This window comes from Dipteris shenzhenensis, chromosome 19, assembly GCF_047967505.1.
Source record: "Dipteris shenzhenensis isolate YYH24624 ecotype China chromosome 19, Dip_SZ_1.0, whole genome shotgun sequence".
Classification (NCBI taxonomy): domain Eukaryota; kingdom Viridiplantae; phylum Streptophyta; class Polypodiopsida; order Gleicheniales; family Dipteridaceae; genus Dipteris; species Dipteris shenzhenensis.
The window spans coordinates 4,727,830-4,752,883 of record NC_141614.1 but is presented as its reverse complement, the minus strand read 5'-3'; the positions used below and the strand labels follow the sequence as shown (position 1 = coordinate 4,752,883).

The window sequence follows — 25,054 nt, the reverse complement described above, 5'->3', positions numbered from 1 at the left end:
CATCGGTTCTCCAACCGACCAAGATATGAGCCCTTGAACAAGGGGGAAAAATGGGTAATTTTTTTGGGGCGGGACTAGTTAATTTAACCTAACCCTAACTATACTTAACTAGATTATCCAATGGGTGTTTTTTTCTTAATGATGAAAGGGTTGGTTTGACTAACCTAACCTAATGTGATTAGTTATATCTAACCTAAGAGTTAGTTCCTATCTGCTCTCTCTCTACCTCTCTCTTTCTTTTCTCTCTACCTCTCTTAGCTCTTTTTCCTCTCTCACCTCTCTCCTCTCTCGTTCTCACTCCCTATTGCTCTCTCTTTCACTCCCTATCTCTCTCTCCTCCACTCCCTATTCTCTCTCTTCCTACCAATGACAGTGGTGGTAGCAGGTCTTGCTTACCTGCCACTCATCAAATTTCTTGCCATTCCAAAGGGATCTCCTCTCTTATAAGTTCGCCCTAGCCATCACCAGTGGTATACCATACATGTTCAATTCATGGGATGTAGAGTCCCTTTTTCCATAAATGTATAGAGTCCCTTTTTTCGGTTGTCTTCATAAGGGGATATCTATCTCCTAGATCTTCTCCTCATCAATGCTCCGACCAGTCCACAATGTCTCATGCTAGTCTATGTACTAACATAAAGTGTGTACATTTCATTAGCATCATAGTTATTTCTAGTCTCACTTCTAACATTTGCCTACCTTCAAGAAATAGTATAAGGTTTAAATAAATAAAAGAAAAAAAATAGTTAACATGAATAGCCATCACCAGTGGTATACCATACATGTTCAATTCATGGGATGTAGAGTCCCTTTTTCCATAAATGTATAGAGTCCCTTTTTTCGGTTGTCTTCATAAGGGGATATCTATCTCCTAGATCTTCTCCTCATCAATGCTCCGACCAGTCCACAATGTCTCATGCTAGTCTATGTACTAACATAAAGTGTGTACATTTCATTAGCATCATAGTTATTTCTAGTCTCACTTCTAACATTTGCCTACCTTCAAGAAATAGTATAAGGTTTAAATAAATAAAAGAAAAAAAATAGTTAACATGAATTTTTTTTTAACAAATGATCCCTATATAATCTGCTTTCATATTGTGCTCCTTCATCCATGTATGGGGGAATAATATGGGCCTCTCATGTTAAATTAGATATGACATCAAAGAATATAGGGTCCATGCAAGGGGGGGGAAATAACATGGCCCTCATGCCTAAGCCATGTCAAAAATTAGAGGAGGGTGAAGGTGAGGCATGGTGCTTCCAACACATAGGCTAACAAATGGAGAATCTCCTAAGCTCCAAGTAGTAGTGATCCAAACCTTTCCAAGTAATGTGCAAAAAATATATACAAAAATATATCACACTTCTTATCTCAAACCTTTCTTTCATTGAGGTCACTAGCAAAGATGAGGCTAGAGAAAGACCACGATTAGTAGGTCCTATACATAGTCCCCATGCAAGGGAACTGCAAAATTTCCCAAGGGATGTGTGTCTGTGTGTGTGTGTGTGTGTGTGTGTGTGAGAGAGAGAGAGAGAGAGAGAGAGAGAGAGTCTATCTATACATACATGTACATATATATACATATATATATAAGGAAAATATTTCCTATAAGATATTTGGTTTCAATATCGTCTTCATTGATAGTCTAGGCATACTTACTTTGGTAGATGTTTGGGCTTTTTGAAAATCGTTACTCAATTCATGCACAAGGGCTAGGTTGGAAAGACCTTTTCAACATTTTGTGGGCCAAACTTCATTTTTTGGTTTGCCCTTTAATGACAAGTTAGTTGAGCTTAATAGAAAATATTTTAATATGAATTATTTAATAAATGGTATCAAGAGTGGATATGAGACTTAAGACAAATTTGAGAGAATGGATTACCCAATTGAAAGATTTTGCTCTAGTCCTTCTACGCGAGAATGCAATGAGTAGTTTCCATTCTATATCTCGAATCCTTGTCCAAAGTTGGATTTGAAAACACTCAATTTTAGCAACTATAAAAGGGAATTTATTCCTAGCACTATTAATGACTATTTCTTCCACCTACATGTGGGATTATGGAGGACTAATGAACACAAGGAATCTCATGTAAGTCAACTACATGGAGCTATTGTATTAACTCACACTAGCAAAAAAAATCTATTTTTCCTTTTTCTTTACTTGTTTTAGTTCAATACAAAGAAGTAGGTAGCGGGCATTATCCCTATAATGGTGATGCTTTTCTCAATGGAATATGTTAGTAAGATATAATAATTCATGAAAAATTTATTCATCGTCATTGAAGAATCATATTATTTTTAACACCATGCATTTAAAATATTCATCAAGCAATTATTTCCAACATGGGGTATTGGAAAGATTTCACAACATTTGGATGATTAAATCAAGTGAATAAAAACACAAACATTTTGCATACTTTGGAGCTACATACTACTCCAGTGATAGCGGCCTCTAAATTTTCTAATCAAGTGAAAAACAAGAAGATAACTTTTGACATTTACAAAAAAAAATTAACATCTATAATTTCTATGCAATCAATATCCATACCAAATAATGATTCTTGATGTTCTTGATAGGCAAAACATTGACCTTCTCTTAAGTGTAAATTGATTAGCCATAGCCCACCCTTATTGAAAGTAGATTATAAAAAAGTAGCATTGTAATGACAAAGACATGATGATAAGGTAACGTACTAATAGGCAAGGATTGCAAAAAGTCATAATCAACCTCCTTCTTAAACAGGGCCATCCGTAAATCTATCAAATACTTTATAGATGTATGTTTTTGCTTTGTCCACAAAAGTATTATAAAGTATGTTGTTATAACACAATAGCCACATATCATCATAAGTTATATTGAAAATTTTCTCCTTCTCCTACGAAAGTTGCTCAAAAATATGATTAGAATACACACATTGCCCCTCACAAGGACATCGTTCTTCTATCCATCCTTTTAGCTCGTAGCTATCCTATTTTGTCTCAAACACTGATCTACCTAGCACAAACGTTTAACAATCTTCTAGCCAAGCATGTTAAAGCTATGGTAAGATGCGGGTCTCATTCCATGCAAAAATTGAAATATTGGAGCACTAGTTATGTAATATATTTTAGAGTGAGCATATTCATTTGCAAAATGAGATGACATTGATTAGGATAACTCTCCTATATGAGTTACATAACTTATCAATGGGCTTGTTGAATGCTAAGCTAAGCTAATAATCTCAAATTGAAAGCTCGAACATGCAAAGCTAGTGCTCCAAATACATATTCGGGTGCCATGGTGGCTCTATGATGAGGCGCGAAGATCTTCCATCCTCTGATACTCTTTGGAAGTGAGCATGATAGAATTGGATCTTGGTGGGAAACTCTTGACATATTTTCCTTGTGTGTGTGTGCGTGTGTGTGTGTAGATAGACTCTCTCTCTCTCTCTCTCTCTCTCTCTCTCTCTCTCTCTCATATATGTATTTTTACATGTGTTTGTAGATAGAATTCACAAAAAAAAAGTGTATAAATAGACAAACAAATATATACCATGCAATGGTGCCTTTTTTGAGACTTGAATGAAGAGACTTGACCGTTTATCACACAACAAGACTTTGGAAATTTTAAATCACACATTTACATATATATCTATGGGAGGAGATTCACATATATTTTATTAGCAGGAGGCATTCATATGTCTACTGATGCCTCTCTTTCTCACATGTCCAAAATTTTGCATATCCTCTATTTGAAGGGCCTATGCTCTATGGTTGGCTATGGCTTGTTCAAGTTTCTTTTTGTGTTAATATTCCCTTCTATGCTGCACTTTCTGGTCATTAAAAGTTATATTGGTTGCTTGCTATATCTTTGGTTCTTTTGGTTGTTCACTTCTCTCGCGTTTCCTACTTTGCATGTCCAAATTTCACAGATCCTCTATTTAAATTTATGCTCTATGCTTGGCTATGGCTTCTTGAAGTTGCTTTTTGGGTTTATATTGCCTTCTAGGCTGCATCTGTTGGTTATTAAAATTTGTATGATTACTTGCTATAGCTTTGGTTCTTTTGGTTGTTCACTTCTCTCCCCTTTACTACTTCATGTTAGCTCTAACATAGAGTGCTTGCAACTGGCCTCCTTCTTTTCTTTTTTTCACATGCACCCACTCACACCCGGTGGCAATATCAAGGGGCACCCACCTTGCACCTATGCAAGAAGTTGCAACTGGGATTCAAATGAGGCCCGCCGCCCTGGTAGGAAGGATACCGTACTACTAGTGTGTGAGTGGGTGCATATATATACTATTTTACTTGTGTATTGTGCATTGATGGAGTTGTTAATGCTAGTTCCTTTAAATTGTCTCGTCTTCAATTGTTACTACTTTGTGCTTGTGACTTTTTCCTTGCTACACTAAGTTAGCATCACGTTTTGTCTATGTACTTGAGTGTTGCCTTGATTCTGGCTACTTGTCAACCAATGAGCTTGAGTTATAGCTGGTCTATTCTTGAAGACATTGGTTGCTTAACTCCTTCCTGTACACTTGCTTGCTGCTCCTAACCTTTTTTTCCTTCTCTACTAGTCAATTGTACCAACTTGACTTCCAAGTCAAAGAATCTTCACCTACTCAGAACTAATCATATTTGTTGAAAACCATTGTTAGCCTACCTTGCTCTCCACAAAGTTTGCCTTGCTTCCTCCTTGGTCTCGAAACCAATTTGAGCACCCCCCACAAATCCATTTCAATGGACTTCACTTCAAAAGCTTGAAGAAAGTTCTTGCCCTTTTTGTGTTTTCTCTCATGCCTCGTATGATCTACTTCTCCCTTGAGTCTACTCTTGGTTTTTCGTTCATACTTAAATCTATTTAAGTCTCTTTTTGGGAAAAAAGAGGCTAGAAGAAAGGGGATCGATAAGTAAGTAGTTACACCTTGCTTTGATACCATGAGAATGCAGGGGTGTGAGGGGGTTGTGTAACAACCCATGTAGACACAACATGAAGATAAGCATAGAATAGGGAGAGGGGAGCCACACTTGCTAACAATTTGCAAGTAAATCATCCACACACAAATTATCAACATGAAGTATTTAGGGTTAAGACCTTCTACACCTAGGAATCATTTTAGTTCTCTAATACACAATCCACTATTGCACATTGATGCTTGGTGATCAAGAATGTGCATATGTCTACATGCAACTCCCATGTGCATGCATACATGTACATCTATATCTATATATATAATACATACATTTGAGTGACATAGAGAATAGATCATTGTTTTTACTAAATTTGGTTACACCAATTAGGATGTGCACTAAAATATGTATAAGGAATAATATGTACAAAAACTAGAGTATACATCCCTAGTCACAAATTCTTATAGCATAAGCATGGCACCTGGACTGCAAGCCAAACTTAAAGCAAGGATAAAATTTCAAAGTTTTATATGTTAAGAAAGGAATAGTTAAGCCAAGCATGAATAATCTCCCTATGCACTATACACACTACATGGAAAGCACAAGGCTCATTTTTAAAGATGTCTTGAAGTAACTTTCCAGGCCCAAATACCGAGCATACGTACTTAACCTCTCTCTTAGCATATAGTTACATCTCTCTCTCTCTCTCTCTCTCTCTCTCTCTCTCTCTCTCTCTCCCTCTCTCCCCCCCTCTCTCTCTCTCTCTCTCTCAACCTCTCTCTCAGCGTATAGTTACACCTCTCTCTCTCTCTCTCTCTCTCTCTCTCTCTCTCTCTCTCTCTCTCTCACACACACACACACACACACACTCATAAACCAATCGATCTTCCGAAGACTAATATAAAATCTCTCTCTCTCTCTCTCTTTTCATCTTCAAAGCCTTCAAGTGCTTAATCTATTAAGGACATAAGAAAGAAAAAATACATCATGAGTATGTCAAAGCATTCATTACAAGCAACAATCAATATCAAGCTTCATCCTCTTGCTATTAGCTCAAGCCTAGATATTTCAAAGCACATTAGAATTGTTGATGTTGAAACATGCTAATATGGCCTAAAAGCTTCATTATGTCACATATCTTGAAAATGAAGTTCATATTAAGAATGATAGAAAGGAGATGGTGACTAGGAGAACAAAGTACGCAATTGGATTTTTTAATTTGAGGTACTTGAGGAGATGAAGCGGATGAGGGCGAGGGCGAGAGGTGAGGGTTAGGGTTAGAGCTCCTTGAGCTCCGCGCCGCCGCCGAGATGCCCACCAACAAGCGCCGTCAAGATGAGGTCAAGCTCACCTCAAGCAGCACTGACACAGAGGCTCGAAAGATCCCCAAGCTGGCAGTGAACTTTGAGAAAGTAGGCGAGACATCAGCGTCTTTTGTGGACACAGTGAAGGGAGGGCTGGAAGGACACCAGGTGGTAGAGCTTGCATGTCCCGAGAATGACCTTAAGCGAATCAATCTCAAGAAAAGAGAGAGCTTCCATGCAGGAGTAGCAGAGCCACGTCGAGTCCTCCCTATATCAAACCGAAGAGCTTGTGTAGAGAATACAGTCGGTTCCTTGACTGTGGAGGAGTGTTCATGATGTCCCTGGGTAGGATCCCGTTTGAGGAAGGGTTCCCCAAGTGGTTCCATGTAGCATATCAAGGGAAAGCCGCCTTGGTGGACTTTCGCTTCATCGAGAGGGATTTCTACTAAGCCACAGTCCTCACTGCACAGGAGAGGGAGTGGCTCGCATCTCAAGCTCAGTCGATTTCAGAGGAAACCTTGTTTATGCCATCCCCTGGAGTGCATGAGCTCGATCGGTTTCAGAGGAAACCTTGTTTACACCATCTCCTGAAGTGCAAGATTCACCCCAGAGGAGGTGCTGCAGCACGAGTGTCTAGGTTGGGTTCACTTCCCTAGCCTTAACGAACTTCTCCTTCCAAAACTCGGAGTGGTCGCTGGACCCCTGGGAAAGATGCTCTACCTGCCTCCGATCCAACCGAAGCGAGCCTCCCTAAAAGCTTGTATCCTATGGGATAGAAGAGAAGAAGTCCCTGATGCAGTGGATCTGGCACTCCCAAACAGCTGGAAGCTGTTCATCAAGGTATGTTTTGGCATCTTCCCATATGCGTGCTACTACTGCAAACATAGCGGACACTTCTCGCGAGAGTGTCCTAACAAAGCGACTACGAAGAGGGATGAAGTGGACAGAGCACACAGTGTCGAAACCCCCAAGGAGACAAGGGAGAAAGCAACCATGACAAAACAACACAGAAGATGCACAACGGACACCTCCCCCAGCTTCCTTGGAGGGTGGAACTGGATTTAGCGAAAGTTGAGGAATCTGATCAAGCACCAAAGCTCCCCTCGGGGTGGGAGGACACACCGGACAAGAAGAAGCCCCCTGAGGGGGGGAGCATACCATGCTGTAAGGATGGAGAGAGCTCAGGCAAGGCAACTAGCCCAGTGCAACAAGCAAGTGCCGAGAAATCTCCAAGGAGGACGGACTCCCTCAGATCGATTAAGGGAAAGACACGAAGAGGAACCCCGTTTGTCCCAAGGGTGTGATTTTTTTGTGAGCTTTTTGTCATAAGCTTTTTTTCAATTTTCATGAATATTGCGAGTTTTTCATTCACTTGAGAGAGAGAGAGAGAGAGAGAGAGAGAGAGGGGGGGGGGGGGTTCATGGAGTAGGGTGGGTTGAAAATTTGGGTTGTGGTTGCAGTTAAGACGAGAGAGGGGGGGGAGGGGAGATAAAGGAAAGGGGGAGGGATGGGCACATGGGTAAGGTGGCATGGAGAAGGGAGGGGAGGGGAGTTGGAACATATATTTGTTATCATAGTGGAGAACGTAGAGGGGGAACTTATAAGGTATGCAAAGAGGAGTGTAAGGAGGAGAGAGAGGATGAGGAATGTGAAAGTTATGTTCATCTACTAAATGCAAAGGGAAAGGGAGAGCATGTGGGAAATTTGAAAGTGTATAATTTGACAAGTTTGACCTCATATTTGGATTCCTTGTCGAATCTAGCGCAGACTCAAAATAGGCCCAAAACAGGCCAAAATGACAAAAACACCATTTTTTCAATTTTTATCGGAATATGGTCATGTTGGTACTCAAAATGACCGGAATTCGACGAGGAATCCAAATATGAGGTCAAAAGTTTCAAATTATACACTTCTAAAATGAACATATCTCCCATAGTTCCTCCCTTCTACTTTGAATATGGACATATCTTCCATAATTTTTTGCCTCCTACTGCCACTCATATTCGCCCCCCCTTGTGCATAGTATACACTCTTCCACCCCTCCCACATGCTATGAAAATGAACATATCCTATATCCTCTCCCCCTCTTTCTAACCTCCCCATCTTTCTTATAATAAAAACACGTATGGATTTCTAAGAAAAGCTCGTAAAAACAAAGGAAATTGTAGAAAAGCTCACATTAAAAAGCTCACTAAAATATTTCCCCCTTTGTTAACTTGTATGCCCCTCTGGCGGATGAATTGGAGCGTGATTCAGAAGATGAGTGGCACGAACCCATGAAGGCCTAGAGCTGGCTTTATCTCGTCGAATGTGAGAGGCATGTGCGCCTCTTGGAAGCAAGCAGAAGTGCACCGAATGCTAAGAGAGCACAGACTGAATGTGCTAGCATTGCAAGAGCTAAAGGTTGGTCCTAAAATTTTTGACAACATGAAGATTCAAGGTTATAGCATAGTAAACTGCCCCACAGTGGGCAAAGGTGGAACAACACTCCTGATCAAGAACACAATGCAGATTCAAGACACGTTCGCAGACCCAAGAGGTGAGTTTGTGATGGCAAAAGACATGTGCTAAGGTATTGCATTCTCTACGGTTTCAGTTATGCACCCAATAGAGCCCCTCAAAGAGTTGAGCTGTGAAATAGATTGAAGGAAGCAATTGCAGGTAAGAATGCAATCTTACTGGGTGATTGGAATAGTGTCACTAGCTCTCAAGATAGATTGCACAAGAGCACCGCAATGTCATACCAGGAGCAACTAGCATGGAAACAACTGGAGACTTCCAACGGCCTGATAGATTGGGTGTCTTTCGAGGCTCTCCAATAGCTGAGGCTGTTCACGTGGCATAACAAGCGTGGAGACAACTCATGGAGAGCAGCACACCTAGATAGGATCTACCTGAGCAAAGAAGGTAATTGGATCTCCCCCTGCTTGCAAGGTAAAGTTCTCTACGAAATCATTACATCATACCACTTTCCTTTGTTGCTTACGGTGAAATTGTTGGGTATACACTCGACCTCCAAGGGCCCGCTGCCTTTCAAATTAAATGGCTCAATGCTGGGGGTGAGCGTTTGACGAGACATTGCAAAATGCAGGGAGAACGACTGCAGCCAAGCCTACAAACCCGGCTAGCACATGGAGAAACTGCATACGAGCAGTGACACAAGCAACGAAAGAATATGGTAGAACCAAAGCAAGAAATGCTGGAAGAATAGTAGGGTTTGTAGCCCAGGCCAGACTATCATTGATCCATGCTCTTCAAGAGTCACCTGAAGATACAAGACTGGCAACACTCCTTCACTCAACAGATCACTTTCTCAGAGCACAAGAGCACAAGAGGCTAAAGGCAGCCAAAATTCAATCAAGATTGAAGTGGCTCGAGGAAGGAGACAAACTTGCCCCCTTCTTCAATGCCATCAGGGACAAAGTAGAAAGAATGCATCACAGCAATAGTAGACGAGAAGAACTCGTTGGTCCATGGGAAGGCAGAAATAACATGCCTTTCTTCACAATCTACAAAGGCATGTAGGCGAACACGATGAAGCAATGTTGCAAAGATCCTTCTTTGAGGAGGAGATCAAATATACAATGATGCAGATGCCTCGAGACAAAGCACCTGGGCCGAATAGGATACTGGTAGAGTTCTTTCAACATTACTGGGCCACATGCAGGAATGAATTAGTGGAACTAATACATTGGGTGTATCAGTAGAAAGAATTGCCTTGTAGGATAAATACAAGGGGCATTAAACTAATTCCCAAAGCTCACAATAAGCTCCACCCAAGCCAATGGAGGCCACTAACAATGCTAAACACTATCTACAAGATTCTAGCAAAGTTACTAGCGATTCGGGTAAAACATCTCTTGAGCAGACTCATACATCCTCACCAATATGGTTTTGTGGTAGGTAGGAACATCAAGGATGCAGTACTAAATGCCACACTAACAATGGATTATGCATTAGGAAGTCGAGAAAATTATGTGATGTTGAACATGGACTTGGAAAAGGCATATGACAAAGTAAGCTGGGAGTTCATACTCAAAACAATGCATGCACTCGGTTTTGGGGCAGGCTTCTGTGGACTCACCAAAATGCTGCTATCAAATGCTTGGGCTACCATATCAGTCAATGGATACCACTATCAAAAATTCAAATTCCAACGGACTTATCAAGGGCCTTAGCCTACCGAAGAATTCCAACTTTTGCACCCAGCTCTTTGCAAACAACAACAGTAGTTTTTTAGAAGCATCCGAAACAAACGTAAATAGGTTTATGGAGCTGTTCAACGAATTTGTTGCAGTATCAAATTTGAAAGTCAACAATGGTAAAGACCGAGGCACTATGGCTCACCTGGAGGCCAAGACCAGAATGGACAAACAAGGTGCTACCGAATTGGATACCAACCGAGCATCATCAGATATTTAGGATTGTCCTATAGGGGTAGGAACCAATCTAAGAAGCAAGTTCGAGTGGGCACTACAGAAAGTAAAAGTCAAATTTGACAAGTGGACAGGTAAGCAACTCTCCTTCACAGGAAGATTAACAGTGGCAAAGCACGTCTTAGAATCCATGATGGTCTATGTACTATCAATGCTCCCCTTTTCGAATGCATGCCTAAAAGAGGTGGACAAATGCACTCTAGATATGGTCTGGGAGGGAAGATGGAGGGCATTTAGAGTAGAGCTGCTCCTCCCCCAAAGACAAAGGAGGTCTAGGACTGACAAGCATGAAAGATAAGAACGATGCACTATGTTCTGAAACACTGCTACAGCTAGGCAGTAACCAACCTTGGGCAAGGATAGCAAGAGAGTTGATCACCCAAAACGCACCGAAGGGTGTAAGTGTCCCGTGGCAGGATATTGTCCTTTCCGACTTGAAGGTAAAAATTCCTCAATGTGAGGTCCTCTCCAAGCTTATGCAGATCTGGAAGATTTAGATGAGAGGAGTGAAGCAGACTGGCCTACGCAGTCTCTACGGAGACGCATCACCAGGCAGATTCTCAGGTTATCAGATTGGGGTCTCCCTAATGGCCTAGCAGTAATACATGAAAATCCCAGATTAGCAAGGAGAATCTCAAGGGCCTCAATGTATACAGACAGATCTGGGACCCAAGCGAAAACACGTGGAAGAGATCGGAGCATATAGCCGAGGAATTCAAACTCAGTAACCGAGAACAGCTAGTAGACAACATGATCCAAAGAATCACCCCCAACTGACCAAGAAGCAATCAACTTAGAGAGGAACAAGACTTTAAGGGATTCGTCAGTCCCACAAAGAAACCCCTCAACCGATTGACATGCAAGAACTTTCAGAGTGTGAAGGAACCACCAAGCGCATTAGTAGCTCGCAGACAGTGGAAGTTTCATGCCCCGCGAGATGGAGTGGACAGATGGGTATCGAGACTAAGAAGAGTGTGGGATGCCACTCAATCTTACAGACTGAATGTGCTACCCTAGAGAATAGTGATTGGCAAACTGCTAGTAAGAGCGAGGCTTACTAAATGGAATCCGCACATACCCCCAGAGTGCCCACTTTGTAGCAGGTTCAAAGAAACACACATGCACCTGCTATGGGAATGTCCCATCTCGAGGGAACTATGGATGGCGATAGAGAAAAAATTGACTAGAATGAAGCTGGACATCAAGTTTCACTGGAGAACTGCGCTCCTTGGTGATAGAGGCAAGTATAATGAGCTCACCATCCAATCAGCCCAACCATTGAGAGCTGCTATTCTCTCTCTCATATGGAAATTTAGAAACGGAAGAGCTTTCCAGAGACTCCCACAAGGAAGAATGCCGATACCAAGCTACATGGTGGAGATTCAAAGGATGCTGACCTCTTTTGGATCCAAGAACGAAGCTTGTAAAGCCTTAGCAAGACTATGGTAGAAATTTTGTGCTTAGAACAAGATAGCCTACAATTTGAAACTGTCATAGCTGTAATTTCTTTTTTACTTTTCTTTACCACTTAATAAAGATGTTACTTTACCGCAAAAAATTAAAAAAATAAAAAATAAAGTACGTGATTTAATAACATAACCGTCCTAAAAAAGAAACAATAGAGTAGCTAGAGGTAAGAGCTTCAACATTAAAACCTTTCCTTTCAATACTTCTCGAACATACAGGACTTCCATGACGGTTGAAAATTTCGTATCAAGGTGCAATGAGCTAGTATTTGAAACCCTTTATACACATAGGGAGGGTCCCTCAGTCCCCTAGGATTTAGAAGGAGGTTTTAAGATTTAGAGAGAGGCTCCAGAGTTTAGAAGAGGTTCAAGGGTTAGAAGGAGGATCCAAGGTTCAAGGTAGAGCACATGGTAAGGAGAACTCATCTCCCTCGTAGTTCATCGAGGTTAAGGGTTGCGGAACTAAAGATTTAGGAGGAGCATAGGAGTGGGAGAGGAAGAAAATGTAAGAGCATGGGAGGAAAGGAGAGAGAAGAGGGAGGAAGAGAAGAAAGGAGGCGGAGGAAAGAGGAGGAGGAGGAGGGAGGAGGAGGAGGAGAAGGGGAAGGGAGGAGAGAGAATGGATTGCAAGGTTGGAGAAGAGGAGAAGAGTTGCAAGATTAGGACATGCTTTTGAATGTGGAGTGCAAGGAAGCATGGACACTTCGACAATTTCTTGAAATACCAAAGTAGAACTCAACACAATGCCCCAAAGAGTGTGGGCTTCATTTCATTATGAGATATTTATACAAGTTGAAGAGCTTTTCTCTGCATGTAAAAATTGTAAGACATTCTCTCTCTACATTTAAAACTTACATATAGAAGTTACATGTAGAAGTTGCAAGTTGCATGTAGGAGTTGCACGTTACATATAAGAGTTACATATAAGACTTGCATGTTGCATATTGCATGTAAGAGTTGCATGTAGAACTCGCATGTAGAACATACATATAGGAATCGCATGTAAAAGTTGCAAGATTCTCAAGATCTTCATGTAATTCTTACCATAGTTACGAAGCACTGCGTACATCATAGCAATGAAGGCTTCCCAAGCATAGTCAATGCCAAAGTGAGACTGTTGTGATAGGGGATTGACAGCTTCATTAACCATGGCCTTGTATGGGTACGAACAGACAGCCACAGTCAAGCTTGGTAGAATCAGTACGAAACATGGACGGACACCTATACGAGACTACCGTAGAGCTTATACGAGTAACCATACAACAAGTAAGGACGGGCTGTCGTGGTGCAACGGCTACAAGAGGAGATTAAGCACTGACGAGCTCACGAGAGACACAGAAACCCTAGACAAGCCCTAGACCGGATTGGGACAACAGGCAAAGCTCCATAGTTCTCTCCACACACACACATAGTACTATTGTCACCCTCTCAACAGACTGGATTGTTAAGATCTCAAAAACCAGACTCGCCTCAAATGATACTATGTCCCATTCATTTAAGCTTACAATGACCACTGAAGCTATGCTTTGCATGGGCTAGTCTTTTAATAGCATACGACAATCTTTTTAACAAAACACAAGCCCAAGTATAACATGCATGTAGGAATCGCATGTAGGACTTGCATGTAAGAGTTACAAGTAAAAGTTACAAGTAGATCATGCATGTAGGGATCGCATGTAAGACTTGCATATAAGAGTTGCATGTTCAACTCGCATGTTGCATGTATTTACATGTAGAATATGCAAGTTGGATTGCTAAAAAGGAATTATTCCTAACCTTATAATGCAAGTACAAGCGAAGCTTTGTCGCTACTCTACACATACATTCTGTATTACCTTAAGTCCATGTTGGCATAAAGACAACAATCGATGACCCAGAATGATATGATGGCCTCATACCAATTGATTTTTGGACAAAATAAAACAGTAACAACGTATGACTTGTTCACAAGTTGACTGGACATAATGAGCCAATAGATATCTAGCTGTAAAAGAACGATGTGAGTCACATTTAATGCAAAAGAGAGCATATAAACAAACCACAAACCAAAGGACAAAACAATTACCCAACCACTTCACATTGCAATCTTGGGGAGTAATCTATAATACAACATCAAGAAACTTGCTTTCAATGAATTGCTCCATAGCTTGGCTGATCGATATCATTTTGCAATACGAACGAGGCCGGTTTTATTGAGTCGTTACTGAGTAATAGAAGTAAAGGAAAAACAAAAAACAGGCAAGAGGACACATCAAATTTAGCATGTTTGCTGACCTTCCAAAGTTGTGTTTTAAAAAAAATAAGGCAAGGTTGCCAAGCGAGTTAAACCCAAAGCATCAAAACTTGATGATGTGAGGGAATATTTCCCATCACTTCAGCTTTTTTGACTATAACTCATTCAATCCTGTTTTGAAACTCCTACGTATTTGGCAAAAATCTTGCTTGCATCAACAAGAGAGGAATTATGGAAATATGTACCTTCTAGCAAGCAGCTCAAACTTGATTTTAGAGGCTGCAAAATGTTACTCGAAATACCAAGTCAATATGCACCCAACAAAAAATCATCTAAGAGACCATAAGGTCATGCTGTAAAAGAGCCTAATCACAAAAAACAAGTGTGCAGGAAAGTAAGTCAACATGAGCTATATTCCAACAAGGACTTTGCACTGAAATCATGTCCTAGGCAGTTCCCTTCCCAGAAGAGAGATCCAAGAAGAAAAGAGATGCACCCCAATCCATAATTCTTTGTCAATCTGACTCAAGGAGGATGGTTGCATTGAAACATCCTTAAAATTCTGCCTTTGAACTGGCATTGGTTGTTAGAGCTGTCATCAAAGTTCCAAGTACTGCCTTTCTATGTCATGCCAGCATTTCGAAGAGCACACCTGACTATCTAAGAAAAGACAAGATAAAGATACTAAAAAAGTGTTTAGAGTGCTTACAGGAATGCGCAAGAGCACAATGCCAACTATTTACGGTAAGAGAAATACAAAGGTTGCCTCGGATAATTACACAAACATGCTCTTATTGGCCGGACAGAAGAGAGACCAACACCACCCTTGACTGCTCTGTAGTGAGAATACACCCATGAAGCCTACTCATACCTCTCAGCTTGTAAAGAATAAGGTTATAATCGCCAATGGTTGTGATGGGCAAAATTAGAAGCATACCTGCTAAAACACTACCACCCAAGTAAAGAGATTCATGCATATAAAATGGATCAATATTCAACCTCCACCACTACCCTGCTCCAACTCTGCCTGTCCCAGTTCTGTGTCACATTTCTGCTCCTGTGTTCCACTTAATAAATCTGACTTAGTTTCATCACTGACACCTTGCTGTGTAACAACTTTTTGCTCCTCGGTTGTTCCTATATTTTGTGAAATGGCATTGCTTGGACTTCTAACATAAGAAAGAGAGCGACCAGGGCGTATTTGCAGACCATAGCCTGGCCTGTTCCCATTAGATAAAGTAGGGTTTGTGCCACCTGCTATTACAGTATCCCGCTTCCACTGCAAACTAGGGAAATTTCCATAGGGCCTTGGCATGCTGGGAAACCTGTGCATAATGTATGGTGAAGCTCTCAAAAACCTACCCCTCAAGGGAACTCGCAAAGCCAGAGGGATAGGGCGTCGTATCATCGTTGGACGAATTAAGAGGGGAGCTGTCTCCTGCATGGCCTGGATAGCTGCATTCTTTCTGACCACCTGAAAGGCATAAGCATAGGATGAATGAGCGCCAATCGAAAGTACTTCTAATTTAAAGGCAGCAGTATATAGAAAAAGGTCAGAAATACAACCAGCTACATATATTTTTAAGTTTACACAGTTGAAATGATGACCTTCAGTACTCTGGAATAGAAGGATGATTCATTCAGAGCCAAAGCCTTATCTGCTGCATCTCTTGTGTTAAACTCAATGTATGCAGATCTGCCAGAAAATACGTACACCAATTAGATCAGTGGAAGAATCCAACCTTTCATGCCAAAGGAACAGCAAAGATCAGATGCATGGTCACGTACCCTTTGGGCTGTCCTGTCGCCCCATCCGTGAGCATGACAATCCTTTCAATATCACCACATTGGGTGAAATGAGCTGTAACTGATTCTTTGGTAGCAGCAAAATGAATCTGCATGCACCCCAAAACCAAATTCATTTCTTAAAATCCATCGAAAGCCATTTTGATTGAGCCTGAATAATTCAATATGTAAGATTAGGTAGCACAACAGTTTGAAACAACAAAGACAAGACTGCCATGATTATCATTTCAGCCTTAGAACTGTATATGTAGAAAAATGGGCTGTATCTTCATTTTTATTGTCTGAGCCAGAGTCCAAACTCCCTTATGAAAATGGTTAAGATTAACAAATAAGATTTTAAGCGTCCTTTCCTGTGGGTTAAGGACCAACGCACGTGCAATACTCACATTTGCAACGAATACCGTCCGTGTGTCTGTGTCATCCTGAGACTTTTGAACTGCCTTTGTACCTGCAGATGAAGAACATGTCAAAAATTACACCCCCCCTTTGTAGTAATAGCTATTAAAGCCAAGCCACCAAACATTACATTACTTTATAAAGGTGTACAGATCTGAGATCAGCACTCAGATCAGCACACCTCATGTTTAGCAAACCTATATTACATTGACACCTCAGTAAGACAAACTTTTCTCTCAATAATTTGAACAAAAACTGCTCCCTTCACACACTAAAGTGTGTAACATCAAGTGCATTTTCCCTCACATGCATCATTATCATGCTTTAGTTTACTTGCCGGTGCATACATAGAGTTGTCCCATTAAATCCTGTTTCATGGGAGCTAATTTTCTAGTTAGTCTATTTTCTAAGAAGACATTTGCATGGTTCTTTAGGATTTAAAAGTAGTGCTTTCCTGATTTCAGAAGCACAATTCATTCCCTTCAAAGGAATCACATCTTAGGGTCCTTATTTATGTAAAAGAATTAGTTCCAGTTGTTGATCCAATTCAATGTAATGCCAAGTTGTATTTTTGCCACTAGAGAGTTCAAGACATACAAGTGAGGGTTTGTTCCAAGGGCTTGAAAGAAAGACATTAGTCCAAAAGAGAGAGTGTGTGTGTGTTTTTTCAGGGGGAGGGACTTTGGACTCTGTGGATAGACATAAATCACAGAGTCTTTGGAGATCTACTTCTTCCAAGGTTCACTACTTCCGGATGTCACTCGGGCAATCTTTCTAATATTGTCTGTGTTTTCGTTAGATAGATTACTCTGTTTAATTGTCTTACAATGAGATCGTTTGATATGGTAATTGCATGTCCCCTCTGAGGAGACTGCTTCTCGTAATATAAATATAAATGGATTCTACCCCAAACAAACAAGTGTGTGTGTGTGTGTGCGCGCGCGTGCGCACACAGGCTATGACATTTTGTATGTGGGTGAAAACTCATTCTTTGGTGTACTGCGACTTGTGAAACATGAGCTTCAGCCTATAGTAGCTTTTAATGACAAGACTGGTTGTTGGATGATAGGGCAATGCCTTCTGCAAGGAGAGATGTTTGAATTTGCCTCAGTTATGCCCCCCAATCCTTTAGTCACAAAGCATTGATTTGGTAGGATATGCTGAATTATCCTTGAAGGCAAAATGCATCCCTTTGTGAGGATTTTAATAATGCACCACAAGCAAGAGACAACACATCAGGCCATACACATGTGCTTGCCTACGAGAAAATGCAATGGACTCAATTACTCTCGCAGTCTGGTCTAGTTGACCTCTGGAAAGTGACTCAGCCTTTCCTTCCGGGTTTCACCTTCCAGCATAATGCGCAATCCACTTATCGAGCCCCCTAGATCGCTGGTATATTTTAAATGTGTATATTATGCCTTCCCACATTCAGATCATGCTCCTCTATGGTTGCGATTGTCATTTTATGAAATTCAGCAGGACAAGTTGCCAGACAAAAGGCTACTTTCAGTAGATAACAGTTATTTGCAGCATGAGTCCTCTGAAAATATGGTAAAGGAAGCAATTGCTCCTCTTTGGATGCACTATCACTTTGATCCTGATTATGCATGGACAACTTGTCACACATATGCAGCATGTTATTCGTGATTGATGGCAAGAATTATATGCGTGCTCTCAGAGAGGATGTTGTTAAAGCTAAAAGTGCCTATTGACAGAAATTAGTCATTTTCAGGCTTAAGATGAGGCTGTTTTCTTATGACAGGCTACATCTTTGATGCATGGACCACAGGAAAATTCACGAACGGGAAACTACAGCCAGACAGAGGGCTTTCACTAACAAAGGCTTCTCCTCAAAATGACTTTTATAAAAACTTGGATTATAAGAGGCAATCTGCCAATATTTGCCGGGTTAAAAATTTGGATGGTACTTGGACCAATTCCGGAGCACACCTTGCTGAGGCTTGTGTTTCTCACTTTGCTCGACATTTTGGGCAGGCTTCACAGGATGTGATATCAGCTTGGCATGAACTTCAACATGTTACTCCAACTCTATCTCCGTAACAGGCCTTGGAGCTTGAATCACCTTTCATGGAGAGAAAAGATGCCATTAGAGTATGTGGCAAATGGAAAAGTCCGAGAAAGGATGGCTCACGGTGGAGTTTTATCTACACTATTGAGATGCCATTTCACATGCATTATTACATATGGTTAATCATGCATGAGCTTTCTGCATGATGGATTGCATCCTAATCACCATGGTTTTATTTCCCGTAGACATTTACTGACAACATTGCCAATGCATATGTGAGGATAGAATATGCAAAGTATACTGACCAAGATGTTCTTATTGCTAAAGCTTTTGATATGCTACAATGGGATTTTAAGTCACAAACCATGCAATCTCTAGCATTTGGGAGGAAAATCTTATTTATTGGTTATATCAAGACAGTCAAGCTATGGGTGGGTATACTGGTAGGTGAGATCACGGATCACTGGACCCTTTTTATTCAATGCGACAAGGTTGTCCTCTTAGTGCATTGTTCTATGCCATAGCTACTCATCCCATGCTACAATAGATGGATCACTTGCTAGACACTGGTACCTCGCATGGTCTGGAGATAAATGGCAGCACACCCTTAATTGCGTAGGCATATGCTGATGTTTCTGTTTTCTTGCCTCAAAATTCTGAAAGGGATCTTTCTTGTCTCATGCTTGCTTTATCGCTAAATGGTCTACATGTTAATCTTCATAAATCTGAACTTCTGCCTCTTCATGAGAAAGCTTGGCATCGTATACTATGGCCAAGGAGACATTGTTTTACCCACGCAACTGGTACAGCATTTTGGTTACCCTTTGGGGTGGATGGTTACATGTCGCTAGTGCTTGACATGCTTAAGAAGAAATTGGAATACTGGAAGCTCTCAGTGGGGCCAGACAACATCGCAGTACATTTGGGATTCCAAACTCCCTCTTTGAGGGAAGTTCTTTCTATGGCGGGTAATGCTTGGGGTTTTTCCCTTTGCACAGATCTTAGCTAGTCGTCATATTGCCATTGCCACTTGTCGAAAATGTCTGTCCACATGAGAGTCTATGCCTCATCTGTTTTGGCACTGCTCAGAGTCCCGTGGTTTCTTGCTTTTATTACAGCAATGGCTATATGCTCGTTTCCCCATTGCATCTTTTGGCAAGAATTTTATCTCGAACAAAGACGCCCCCCAGTGGCGCCTTTGGCTTTGGTAGGGCCGGCCCATTCAAGAGGTCCAGTGAGATCAGGGAGTGGTTTTGGCCATATAGAGTAGGCCACAAAGAGTGAGTGGATGAGGTGGCCTTCTTCTCTTACATGAAACAGATAGAATGGTGGCTCCAGATGGAGACATCGGCATGAACTCTTGTGTGTGTGTGTGAGAGAGAGGGAAAGACAGACAGACAGACAAAGAGAGAGAAAGACTTGGTTGAGCAGGAGGTGCCCCACAAGGTCATATCGAGATTCTAGATCAAGATCCAACCTATGGCCACATAAGATTAATTACTTCTTCTGGTTGGCCACCTGCAGGGGTTTAGCCATCGGCCCTTGGTTGAAGCAGATGTGGTTGGATGTGATGCCACCGTTGCATAGACAGAGTTTTGGAAACGATCCCGGATTGCTTATGGAGCTGCCCTAGTGCTCAAGGCATCTCGTTGGGATCACTATAGATTGTGGCTTCGATACAGAGGGTTAAGCAGGACTTCACTTGGTTGAAAGAGAGGGGCCATGCCTTCCACATTGATGAGATCTCCCTAGCCTACAGGATACATGACATACCATACATAGGATCGAGCTATATGAGGCGATCCCATTTGCTCAGCATTGTCCTTTCTCTTCTCCAGTGGGAGACAATGCCCAGCATCATGGCGTGGAACATGTGTTACACGCTGCAACGTAGAGATGGGTGAGCACCATGTGTTCACCCACGACCACTTCGATCGCCATCTGGCAAGACATCATTTACAACCTGTGCTCCACTTGGGGGTGTAGGCCATCCTCTGGCGGTTCTAGTGATGCCCTATAGGCCATGGTATGAACCTTGTAGGCATAAATAAAGACACTTATAGTGTTAGTGTCTTTTAGGCCACATAGGATACTTAGTCCTATGTGACACCTAGGACACTTAGTCCTAGGTCTAGGTACTCGTACCTTGTACTCCTTTGTTTTTTATTATCCAACTTTGACGTGACGGCTAAGGCGTTTATCATCGACTCTTTTGCTAGGTCAAGCTACAGAACTAAGCTAGGGGTGCACTAGATGGACGAGGGAAGCGTGCAACTAAGCAAGAAACTAGACGATGGCAGCGCAGATCCCAAGTTGCAGCTAAAACAAAAATTGGCGCCGGTCAAGGCCAAGCTACAGAACTAAGTTGGGGGTGGACAAGATGTACGAGGGGAGCAGGCTGGATCCTGCTCTGATACCACTGTTGGTCGCGGGAAGCAATGGAATGGGGAGTGTAAGTCAAAGAAGCAAACAAGCTGAAGCAAATATGAGTACTTACAAATGGATAATGAGAAAGTGGGTGGCCTATATGGCCCCAAAGTCAACCATATGGTTGACCAATGAAGTCAACCTAAGGGTTGAGTAAGTCCTAAGACTAGCCTACAAGGCCCTTAGGGACCAAGGCTAAGTGCTAACAATGGTGGCTACAAGTGGGACAATGGAGCCTATTTTCCATCATGTATGAATGGGTTCTTAAGTACATGCGGGTGTGCACCTTTCTATAGCCCTGCATTTGCAACCCGGAGAGGCATATGATTGTAGGTGATATGCACTAAAATTATTTTTCTTGTTGTGCTAGCAAGCTTGTTATTTCAACAATTTGATGTAAAAATCAAATAAGTAATCCATGAGCAAGAGTACATTGTATTATATAAAGAAAAAAAGTATTTTCACAATCGACATCAAATCATTGTCACATTTTTTTACATGTATGATTACAATTCGTGTTATGATCTTAGCAAACAACACTCTCAACATCATTATGGCTCTTTGCATAGCAACTACTGATTGGATGGTGCTCCTAGCTAGACTGGGTTAACCTACAACTTGATTGTCTGATTCTTTGTAGTTTTGGCTTCATTAAGGAAGGAATAGAAAGTTGAAACACTCTAGAAGGGAATGTCTTACCCAACTTCTATCTAGAACAAGATGATGCTGACAGAGAGCAAAATGAAAATTCGCACATTGATAAGTCCAAGCAGGATGGAAAAGCTCTATGGCCTCTTTCTATCTACATGCCCTTACACAGACGTTAGGTTTCAAAGGAATGAAGAGCCAAAACCTTACCTGGTACAATGTGTGAAGCAGGCTTCTGCACTTCTTTTGTAAGGTCTGGTTGCTTGGTGCGCAACTTGCTCATTTCCTGTTGACCTTGGTGCATTTTTTTCTTCATAGCTGTTCCATGCTGATAGAAGAATCCCAGAGTATTACAGCTTAGCAAACACACTCCTTGATGTGACTGAAAAAGCTCACAAATATGCTAAATGTCAAAATTCTGAAAGATGAGCAGATCTAATTTGAAGATAAGAGACTAGGTTCAGACTCCATTATAAGAAATACCGGATCGATGTCATTCTCTTCTTCAAGCTGCTTTGCATCAAGTACATGAGGCATACTAGAATTTGAAGGTTTGTCTGGTTGGTCTTGTGATTGTTTCGATGTTGAAGCGACAGGCTGTTCAGTAGCTGCTAAGTCTTTCAACTTTTCATATGGGCGAGGCTTCCAAGTATTTACATTCACAGATATATTCACAATCTTCTGGGAGGAATTAGCCAGTCCTGAAGCAACATTTGAACCTTTCTGTTTGTGTGTTTCTTTCACCTCGCCATCCATGTTTTGTGCGAGCCTGTATTGTACAGTCACAGACTCCTCTCGGCTTTGATCCTGCCTATCCTTTGCTCTCACTCGTTGACCCTCACTGAAGCTGACATCTCTTGCAAATCCCTCATCATTCCTTTCATCGGCCTGATATTTGCCAGCCCTGACTGCATAAACGCTCCTGCCATCAGTATACGGTCCTTCTGTGTATTCATCAATCATAGAATCTGACACAGCAACAGCATCATCTCCTGTAGAATCTTGGCTTATTCTGTCGTCACTTCCTAACCTAGCCCTCTTCCTGGCCTTTTGCTCGCCTCCACGTTGAGTTGCACCTATAAACCTACTCTCTGCAGCTTCCCTACCCTCCCCACCATCCCTTGCAAGTCCATCAACTACTTCTTCCTTATTTTCTACACCTTCCGCTGATTTTTTTCCCAGCCTATCCCACACGCTACCTATAAGCATTCCTCTCACTTTTGTGGCATCCTCTGCTGCAGCGGCGGCAGCTTTCATGGCCATTATCATGGCTGGCATAACCCTCTTGCCTTGTCTGCCATCAGTTTGTGCCACACCTTTAAGAGGCTGCTGCCTGCTCAACTCTGCAACACTCTCAGACTTCTCTGCGACAGCACAATTTAGTCAGGTTAAGAGACCGTCAGCTATACATTAAAAACAAAAGAGGGGGCTTCACCATTGAACTCCTGAAAGATGGAATCAAGCCAGCTCATGTTTGCAAAGATATGAGAAAGCAGGAAGGAATCAGAAACTGGCAGAAAGAGGTGCTGCTCTCATAAAGGGGATACAGCTTCATAATGTCTTTAGGGCTAATGTGCAGGAAAGGTGTCTGTGTGGATATATGCGTGCATATGCTGGTGGTGTGCATAAAGAATCACAGGATTCAATCAGTGGGTTATATCAGGCACAAACAGGCATGGGCTTGGTGGATACTGGAAGAGCAGATTGTATTTTACCAACATCAGCTGATACAACTGATCTTAAACGCTTTAAGGAGGAATCTGATCGCCTTGAGTGCCGTGTTGCTGGTGCCACAGCCTCTCGCACTGCGGACTGCAACAGTCGTCGCGTAGCGTTCACCCGAGGAGGAGATAAGTGCCTCTGTATATACACAATGAGTTTTGGATATACATTAGCCCTAGTTTGCTTTTCTGAATTGGCTATTTAGACAGTGAATGTGCATGTTCATATCAAAAGACTTTTCTTGGGCACCCTAGAAAACCTTTTGATGAAGCCTTTCATCAGAGGCATTTCTTTCTCTGAAAGCCCAGGAATCGGGGGAGCGTGGTCGCTTTGCTGAACGTATAGATCCACGACCTCGACTCAGTTCATTTGTCACAGTTCGGTCGTTTTCAAAGTCTCCAGAATGAAGCCCTGTGTCTTCTCTCCCAGACACTGAAGCAACCATACCTAGATCCTTTCCTGACTTCAAATCAACATCCTTACCAAAATCCCTCCTGAGTCTGGCCAATCTTCCACCCTCATAAGTTACCGAAGAGACCTGTACATGGTTCTTTTCTTCTGACTGCATATTGTAAGAAAAATGACAAAAGTATTGTCAAATTTTGACTCAAAAACCAAACTTAACAAGCATCATTCATGTGATGGCAGATTCTTTTAAAGGTACGCAACCAGCACAACCTTTTACAGACCTGTGCATCAAAATGGATGCTTTCAATAGGCTCCTTACTTCTGTCTTGCACAAGTTGCTCAGTGCTGCCAAAGCCATCCTTTGGAGATGATGGCTTTGATATTGGCGTGTACAGATGTATATTGGAGCACAAGTGATCCCAAAGCCTGCATCAACCATCCAGAATACAATAGTAGCTTAGCACTTGAATAATGTGAAGGCAATCAACTTTCCTTTGAGATTCTCTGAAATGCTAGTATCAAAAACATAAAAAACACAGCGTCCATTGCTACGAAATTCCCCAAACAGCACAAAAGCTTCACAGCACAATTTGCATGTACAAGCAAAAAACAACCACCCGACAAATACTTAAAAGCCTTTTGTGATCTCCGATTCCATACCAGGTAACAAAGGCTTCACTCTGGTCACCAAGAAACGCTTCAAGATCCTTTACAGCTTGTGTTTGGTGTTTACCATGCCCCACAAGGACCACCACATATTCCTGCAACCAAGGAGAGCATTAATGCCATCTTCCAATACACTTGAAGTCAGATCAGGACTTTTTAAAGAGGCAGCAGTTGTGCTTTATACACTGTTCACCTACAAACCCAAAATGGTTCGGAGGAGCTCCGATCTATCTCTTTTGAATCTACTGAAAAGGCTAAACCAGTAATCCACAGGATGTTTAATTAAAATATAAAAGCATACAGTAAAACAAGACCAATATTAACCAGGAACTCTATTTAAGTGCCAACTACATGGTAAACCATCATACAATTTTTGTAGCTGCTAGTTCTAAACCAAATGAAAATAACATCAAGAACATATTTTGGCATACCTTATAAAGCCATTCAACGCCAAATAAAAATAGGTCACTTACCTTAAGGTTTCAAGGTCAGGAAAAGCATAGTGTCACACATACACACTCAAACGTATCTTCCTGTATAGCAGGACTGCTTTTTTCCACAGAAAAGGGAACCTTCTGTATTATGTTTGAAAATTGAAACGGTGGCTCCAGTGCAC

The 25,054-nt window shown here is 41.6% G+C and overlaps 1 protein-coding gene across 2 annotated transcripts in view; it reads right to left on the bottom strand.

Moving 5' to 3' along the window:
- Window positions 1-14,542: 14,542 nt before the first annotated feature.
- The window catches only part of LOC147889956 (RNA binding (RRM/RBD/RNP motifs) family protein), a 36,726-nt gene continuing 26,214 nt past the window's right edge, over window positions 14,543-25,054 (bottom strand). The window contains exons 2-12 of one of the 2 annotated variants that reach the window (XM_087390490.1): window positions 24,433-24,533; window positions 24,054-24,198; window positions 23,848-23,926; window positions 23,624-23,697; window positions 23,358-23,502; window positions 22,126-23,006; window positions 21,853-21,970; window positions 16,526-16,587; window positions 16,122-16,228; window positions 15,942-16,029; window positions 14,543-15,807 (exon numbers count right to left, since the gene is read on the bottom strand). In XM_087390490.1, the coding sequence (XP_087246616.1) occupies window positions 15,328-15,807; window positions 15,942-16,029; window positions 16,122-16,228; window positions 16,526-16,587; window positions 21,853-21,970; window positions 22,126-23,006; window positions 23,358-23,502; window positions 23,624-23,697; window positions 23,848-23,926; window positions 24,054-24,198; window positions 24,433-24,533 (2,280 nt within the window). In that variant the 3' untranslated portion in view covers window positions 14,543-15,327. Of the gene's footprint in view, window positions 15,808-15,941; window positions 16,030-16,121; window positions 16,229-16,525; window positions 16,588-21,852; window positions 21,971-22,125; window positions 23,007-23,357; window positions 23,503-23,623; window positions 23,927-24,053; window positions 24,199-24,432; window positions 24,534-25,054 lie in introns of both variants that reach the window. The other variant, XM_087390489.1, reaches the window with a different exon arrangement.